General features: G+C 36.1%; 1 protein-coding gene across 2 annotated transcripts in view; it reads left to right on the forward strand.

Annotated features, from left to right (window-relative positions):
• The window catches only part of Tmeff2 (transmembrane protein with EGF-like and two follistatin-like domains 2), a 286,588-nt gene extending 278,522 nt beyond the window's left edge, over window positions 1–8,066 (forward strand). The window contains exons 11-13 of one of the 2 annotated variants that reach the window (XM_030255650.1): window positions 1,048–1,171; window positions 2,533–2,691; window positions 6,181–7,700. In XM_030255650.1, the coding sequence (XP_030111510.1) occupies window positions 1,048–1,171; window positions 2,533–2,691; window positions 6,181–6,277 (380 nt within the window). In that variant the 3' untranslated portion in view covers window positions 6,278–7,700. Of the gene's footprint in view, window positions 1–1,047; window positions 1,172–2,532; window positions 2,692–6,180 lie in introns of both variants that reach the window. The other variant, NM_019790.4, reaches the window with a different exon arrangement.
• Window positions 8,067–8,452: the final 386 nt, after the last annotated feature.

The raw sequence follows: 8,452 nt of genomic DNA on the forward strand, positions 1-8,452 counted from the left end.
CGGAGCTCTTGACTCTAGCTGCATATGCATCAAAAGATGGCCTAGTCGGCCATCACTGGAAAGAGAGGCCCATTGGACACGCAAACTTTATATGCCCCAGTACAGGGGAACGCCAGGGCCATAAAAGGGGAGTGGGTGGGTAGGGGAGAAGGGGTGGGTGGCTATGGGGGACTTTTGGTATAGCATTGCAAATGTAAATGAGCGAAATACCTAATAAAAAATGGAAAAAAAAAAAAAAAAAAAAAAAAAAAAAAAAAAAAAAAAAGCATTGGAAAAAAAAACTTACTAATGACAATGGAAGTGGTTCACTTTGGAATACAAGGTGTTTCATTTTTCTTAAGTTTAATTTCACAAATTGTTCTTAACACAGGCAGGTTGTATACATTAAAGTAAGCTTAGAGCATTTAATATGTACTCTGTGGCTATCAATATAAGTGATCCTAAAACAACCTTTCGGTTTTCAATTACATTATTGTGGCAATAAAAAAAAATGTATGGATGTTAGTAAAATAAAAACCTCACACTCAAATTATACAAGCACCTGACAGAATGCATTTGTTGAAATCTGTATGTGGTTTTTAAAATGTTTAAGAATTGAAACAGCCACATCTTAACTTTCAAGCCCTCAGGTTCAGAAAGTATCAATGCATTTCAGTAATTTGCGCTCAGAAACATTATTCTGGACTTTGAAATTCAAAAAATAGAGGGTTTCTTTTTGGATTATTTTATGATCAGCCTATAGTCTCTATGCAAGTAAAATTAAAGCTGTCTGACAACTCATGGGCACATCAGTCGCTGTTAAAGAAGTAGGAAATTGCGTAAAAGCATGAAAAGCACTGGGTAATTTTGCAGTTTCATCTCTAAACATAATTGTAAGGATGCCTGCCTTTCAATTCTCTCCCCCTCTCTCTTCTGAAGCATGGCCTTTTAGTTCTTGCCCTTTTAAATAGCTTTGCCTACTGTCACTTTGCTTGTTAATGCACGGGTTGATCTTACCCAGCATAGAAGGTATTTACAGAGGGTACTTGCTTTTATCTGTATTCACAGAGAATGCTAACAAATTAGAAGAAAGTGCCAGAGAACACCACATACCTTGCCCAGAACATTATAATGGTTTCTGCATGCATGGGAAGTGTGAACACTCCATCAATATGCAGGAGCCATCTTGCAGGTAACATTTTCTTTTTTAAACTTTTAAAGAGCATAAGGTAAAAATGTAGAAACTAGCTTTTATGAGCTAGTGGAAGTGGTTTATATTCTGCTTAAAGAGGGGGCAGCAGCAAAATTTGTCTCTCCTATACAGAGAGAGAGAGAGAGAGAGAGAGAAAGAGAGGGAGAGAGAGAGAGAGAGAGAGAGGGAGAGAGAGAGGAGACATGTGCATACCTTCTTCAATTTGTGTGTAGCATGCCATGCTGTCCATGATGTATACTTTAAAGGGCATGGTACACTTTTTATTCACAATTCTTTCCTCTGAGTGTAGAGTTGTGCTTGGCACTTCTCAGTGTTTCTTGAATAAGTGAGTTATCATTTCCAAAATCCTTCCTATCGCCTATGAAACATCATCAAAATGGCTTTCTTGGGTACTCAGTCTCTTCTCTGTAGAGCCTGGTGTCATGAGATGATTGGCCTTACCTCCAGTTTCAAGCTCAGACACAAAGAAACTGTTTGTCTGGCTTCAGTTTATAAATATCTACTGAGTATTCTATGTCTAGAACAAACATTATGTCTGAGATGGCAAATCAAAATGAAAATATATCTATATTTAAATTAATGTACAATTGGCATAGGATGAAATAAATTGATTATGATACAGAAATATACAAAAACATCACTATATGTGCCTCTGTCTCTGCCTGCCCCTCTATCTCTGCCTCTCTCTCTCTCTCTGCCTGTTCCTGCTCATCTTTTACTGACAATTGTCTTCTCTACCTGTTTCCTTTCACAGTATACAGTGGTACCTGCCTGTTCTTCAACAGGCAAAGTAGACATGACAGAGAAAGCCTGGCTGCCCCTTCCTCCTAAACAGTTATTAAATTAAATCCTCTGGACGCACATAGGAAGTTCCTCATGATATAGTTACAAGAAATTCAAAGACAAGAACTAAAAGCTTTCCACAAGACAATGCCAGACTGATCCAATTTAATACGTTTTCACATCACATGTTCATTTCATTATGCAGATTGAATACATTTTGGTTTGAAAGCTGAGGGAGTGAGACACACAATTCATTATCAAGGAAGGCTCACACTAGCTTCATTTGTACACTTTTATTGCCTATACCATAATTTTTTTGAAAAAACAAAATTCTCCTTCAGAACTTTATGACCAGCAAATTTAAGAAATTTGCTGTATGTCTCATTCTAATATTTTTTTCAACATTTCTCGAACATTGGCATATAAAATGCCTAAAACAAATAGACTTTTTTTTTTTGGTATTGTGTCATTAAACAATAAGTAAGCATGTTAACTTAGGTTAAAGAAACAAACTAAAGTTCTGGGCCACAAGTAAGAAGCTGTTGTCCTCCTTCCAGATGCGATGCTGGTTACACTGGTCAACACTGTGAAAAGAAGGACTACAGTGTTCTCTACGTTGTTCCTGGCCCTGTCCGGTTCCAGTACGTCTTGATTGCAGCTGTGATTGGAACAATTCAGATTGCTGTCATCTGCGTGGTGGTCCTCTGCATCACAAGGTCAGTAACGGGACTTGGGCATCACCCAAGCTAAGGCAGCAGGACTCCTCCTCTGATCCCGAGTCTGAGTCCCTTGGTGAATTAACTGCTCCCATCCCTTCTCCATGAGTCCTAGCTCATCACCATAAGAATATTTGAATAGCCAAGTGGAGAGGCATGGGTTTTCCTCATTAGTTTTATCATCTTTACACTATTATGAGGATTGTTTATGTCCTAAGCTTATTTCTCTTTCTAATATATATATATATATATATATATATATATATATGTATATATATATATATATATATATATTGCCAACCTCTGTTTAAAGACTCTTTTCTTTTGTCTGCAAAAACCTACTTTTCATTCTGACTATGAACCAGCGTATCTACCTACTGGAATCACTACACCAAATGTGAGAAGAGATAATATGTAAGGTCTAATATATAATGTGTAAAAAACACTCAAACTCTAGCTCCCATTAGTAGCATTTATATTTCCAAGTAGAGCTTTCAAATACCATCAGTGTTACCACACTTGGTGTAAACAACAATAGCTTGTAAGTTCCCTTCACAATCTTTTAAATGGAATGAGAAAGGTTGTACTGTAGTAAACGAAAAGTCTTTGATACATTTCTGAAACATGGAGTAGATATCGCACCTTAATAGCAAATCCCTAGCTCATGAAAGGGTAATTTTTACTTGAACAGGGATGAAATAGAAAGAAAATAGAGTTTTCATCCAGTTTCAACAGGAAATCAAACCATGACTCCTGAGTGGTGTTTGAGGTTCAGTTTGAGGAGAGATCTCTTGCAAATGCAAGCATGTGGTAGACAGGAACTAGACTCTGAACCCAATGCATCCTTCATATCCTCAGACAGCCAAAAAGGCCAGTGTAGATCCTTTAAAAAAAAAACTGAATTAATTCTATTTTTTCAAAATTCCAGGGAAGCTTTGTAAAGTTTTTATCAAATCCATAAGACATTAAGATTCTGATTCATTTATACTCACTAGAGAAATTCTCCCAAAATTATTTATAAAAACTGGAAAATAAGAAGCATTATGAAATTAAAATGTAAAGACTGTAATGCACCCTGGCATCTGTATTACATGATCTTCTTTAAAGACAAGTGTGGAATCTCCTCTTGAAAAAGACAAAATATAGCTCACAAATCCTTACCTGCCTACAGGCATAAGGAAAGACTATTATCAGAGCTCGGTGCTACCCTAAGTCGGTTAGAGTTCATTAACTAGACTAGATATTTAGATGCCCAGTGACCCATTGGATATATAAAAATAAAGGCAGAGAACATAAAACCAACTCAAAACCAAAATATTCTGAGCATAAAAAGAAAAGATAGAGAAGAATCTAAAACACAGAAAACTGTGCCATACTTTTCTAAGCACACATAGAAAAATAAGACTTGTATTCATATTCATACAATAACAAATTGATGGCTGCTTCATATAGTGAAGAAAGCCCAAACTTCAATATTTCAAACCATGTTTCCAAATTAACTATTAATCACATTTTCATTCCCATACAATATTTTAAAATGAAATAAATATATACACTATTTTACCAGAAATTGGGCATTTGTGTTATAATTTTGTCATATATTTACATATTCACTTGAGTGCACACATGCATGTGTATACATACACACTTTACAACATTGTAAAAAGTGAGCAGTTATTTCATTCATTCATTCATTCATTCATCATAAATTTCATGGCGGAAATCCTGAAATATGAGACATTCTCAGATACTGAGAATACACAGCTGAGTACTGAAGCAAAAATGACGGCCAGTCTGTCTACTGATGTAGCTTTGCATTTTTCCCTGCTCCTCTGCTCCTAGCTTCTCATGATTTGTCTTCTGCAATTGACTACCTGTGCTCAGCTCCCAGTCTGAATAAGCTCTGTCTGCTGTGTCTCCCAAGTATATCGCCTTTTTTCTTTACTTTTCATTCTAAAACTAAATAAAACCTTTTCTCTATCTGCTCTGGAGGAAGAGAAAGAACACATCAAAAACGTTAGCATTGTCACAGTTCATTATATAAATACCCCCTTGTACAACCAAACCTTTGAAAGACTTTCCAGGAAAAGTGTAAATCTATACATTTCACCAGTATCCAGGGTAGATTCATTCCATTCATTCAAAATTAGTGCCAGCTGGGTCCACCTCTGACCCCTAAGATACCACTGCTTTTCTTGTGATGTAGCAAGCCTTGTTTGTCAAGATCTGTTCCAAAATACCCAGATGCTAGACAATTTACAGAATTATTTCTAGTGTCGATTCCTCTTACTGTCTGTTCTTTGTTCTATTTTCTTTCTCTTCTGACTTACCAGTTTCTCCCTGAATATATATCTCTCTCCTCTCTCCTCTCTCCTCTCTCCTCTCTCCTCTCTCCTCTCTCCTCTCCCCTCTCCCTTCTCCCCTCCCCCTCTCCCCTCCCCCCTACTCTCCCCTCCTTCTGTCTCTCTCCTGTCTGTTCAGAACCTGCCTTTGGAGAAATATCTCATAAAAATGAGTATCTAGAGACATGTTCCAAATGAGCATCTTGTCCTGTTGAGAAGCTGGCTTTTCAGCCTTTCTGCCGCCATCTCTCACCTGCTGAGAGTGTGACTTTTTAGAGTTGTGTTTGTTTTTGACAGATATGTCAGCCATAGCAACTACACAAGAATATGCTCAGACCTACTATGTGTGCGTGTACATGTGTATGTATGCTCATTCACATATTTTCCTCTGTCTCTCCCTTAGTGGTAATAGAATTTTGTTAGGTTTTTTTTTTTTTATTGCTCTTGCTTCGATCATTAAAGAAATCTCTTAGTATAATAAAAAATACTAGATTGGAGATTTTCAGATAATGTGACCAAATACTAGATTTTTATGGAAGCAACATAATTGGTGTCAATTTATATCTCTAGCTTTATAACATTAATATAAAACAATGATATTAGGCTAAACCAAAGCAATATTCTTTTGCACTTAAATTTGGGTATTATCAGGTGGTTTGTTCTGCTGTGATAGAATCTTAACGTGTAGCTTTGGAATGTCAATATAGCACTCATTGTTAAGACATTTATACATAAAGTTGCAGAAGGCCTTTAAAGTGAGCTGTGATGAGCTTGTGACTTGCTTCTTTGCCTTGTGCTGAGTCTGTTCATCACACAATATAATGAACAGACTTAAAGAATAAACAGTGAAGGGCAAAGCAAGAATATTTCCCTTCAACTTCTACTTCTGTTCTTCAGTTCTTGACAAAAGCTTAAAGACAACTGCAAGGAGAAGAAAATAATAATAATTAATAACATATACATGTAATCAGATTCTATCTGTAATCAGTTTTGTTTTTGGTTTTTTTTGGTTTTTTGGTTTTTTGGGGTTTTTTTGCTCTAAAATACTTTAGTAATTTGTTTCATCTAGAGCTTCACTCTTTGATTGTAGGAGCAAACTTTAGGTATCTACATTAGACTAAGATCTGTAAACTTTCCAACCTTCTAGGAAATGCCCCAGAAGCAACAGAATTCACAGACAGAAGCAAAATACAGGGCACTACAGTTCAGACAACACAACAAGAGCATCCACACGGTTAATCTAGAGGGAGCATGTTTCCCAGTGGCCGGACAACCAACAGCTTGGACTACACAATACAGTATTAGAGACAAAAGAATAAGACAAGATCTACACATGTTGCCTTGCGTTTGTGGTAATCTACACCAATGAAAACATGTACTACAGCTATATTTGATTATGTATGGATATATTTGAAATAGTATACATTGTCTTGATGTTTTTTCTGTAATGTAAATAAACTATTTATATCACACAATATAGTTTTTTCTTTCCCATGTATTTGTTATATATAATAAATACTCAGTGATGAGAACAAATGGCATTCCTAAACTTGCAGTAATTCATAGCTGTAAGCACGGTCCAACTGTCATGGGCTACGCAGACAGCAGTATTTCATCCCTCTGTGCATCTTCAGACAACACATTAGTTTGCACAGGAATCTGTAGCTAGATTTTGAGTGATTCCAAGATCAAGGGATATACCGGTTATTGGAAAAGAGAAAAAATAATTTAGTTTATTGAGGAAGCATAAGATATGTCATATCCTTGAATCATCTCTGCTTCATCTACTTTCTTCCCTGTCTTTCATTGTCATTCCCAGAACAGAAAAATCTCTGGCATATAAGTTACAAAAGGGAAGAATGGAAGTGTTTTGTGGCTCAAAATAAAATGCAAAAAAAAGATATTTGTCTTTACTGAGAAGCAACATAACTATCTTAGTTAAATAATCTACCAGGGGGCGGGGTCTGAGAAAGGTATCCACTAGGTGTATAAACAGTGGTCAAACCTATTCTGTTTCTGTTTCTGCAAGCAGAAAAAAAAAGCTAAGAGTACATTGTAACTGTGTCAGTAAGTATGAGCCCAAACTGTGGCTTCTTAGAAGACCCTTGCTGTATTTGTATCTTATTTGAAAAGAATTTAGACTACCAAACAAATGCCCCCACGAACAGTTTTATAGCCCAAAGAGTACTGTTATTTGAAACTGAAAAACAAAAAGACAATGTTTTATGGTAATGGAGAGAGATAAGTTTTAAACGTATTTACATAAGAAAGAAAATCCCTAAGAATCTAGAGGACCTCCATGAGAGCTGCTTTCAACCCCTATGAGATACGAGCAGACAGGTATGAATGGTCACATTGCTTGGGGAAAGTAAGTTGAGAACATTCTCAAGGAATAAGATGAAATACCCAATTAAATAATCTCCTTATTATCATTTACCTCTGAGTAGTTTCTGTGGCACATGTGGATGATTTAAATAAAGCTTTATTTGTCTTCCTCAAATGACTTCTTCATGGACTAAAAGAAATGGCATCCCCTCCTTTGTTAGAAACCAAAAAACACATAGCAATCCAAAATGTTCTGAATATAAAATATTATATGAAAAATAAGGGTCTGAGGTGAAATTTAAACTACCTGTTAATATATAATAAAGGTGACAATCTACATAAGACTTAGGACTTTGAAAACTGTGTTTTTCTAAATTAAGTCATAAATTTGAAAATTTGATATAACCATCATGCAAGTGTTGCTATGAATCACTCTCTTGATAGATAGATATGACAAATCCCTGCTAATCTGTGTGTGTAATTTGTTTAACATGCACAGAGATGTAAGTGGCCCTAGTATTCTTTATATGTTAATAACTATAGCAAATAAATCCTTTCTTCTTCCAAAAGAAGAAGGGAAAATGTACTATTCCTAGTGAGGCATAGGTTTAAAGTAACAATTTCACTGACCTTTGCTTTCAAAAATATGAACTGACTGATTTTGTTCCATGTTTACTTATCACTCTATATAAATTTTTATTCAAGATCATAAAGCTAAGTGTTGAGAGAGTCTTTTATACCTTTCTACCCGCTTCTATGCTGACCTACGCCATGAAAGAACTGCTTTTAAAACTTGCATAATGAATCCTAAGTGAAGATGTGCTGTATGCTTGGTGCAATTTCTGTTCCAAGGGAAATGCAAGTAGAGTTGGTGTCCCATCCACAGGAACTCACATCTCCCATCAGGGAAGGAATCATCTGGCCTCGGCTAATACATCTCCCATCATTTGCAATCTCATTCCTGGACCATTCCAATCATCTAAACAGTTCTTCCTCACACAGAGCCAAAACCCATGGCTCTGCACTTGCTTCTCCTTTGATTCCTGTCCTTCCTCTAGAGGACAAAGGAACAATGGTCCGTATTTACAATATAA

This window comes from Mus musculus, chromosome 1 (assembly GCF_000001635.26).
Source record: "Mus musculus strain C57BL/6J chromosome 1, GRCm38.p6 C57BL/6J".
Taxonomy (NCBI): domain Eukaryota; kingdom Metazoa; phylum Chordata; class Mammalia; order Rodentia; family Muridae; genus Mus; species Mus musculus.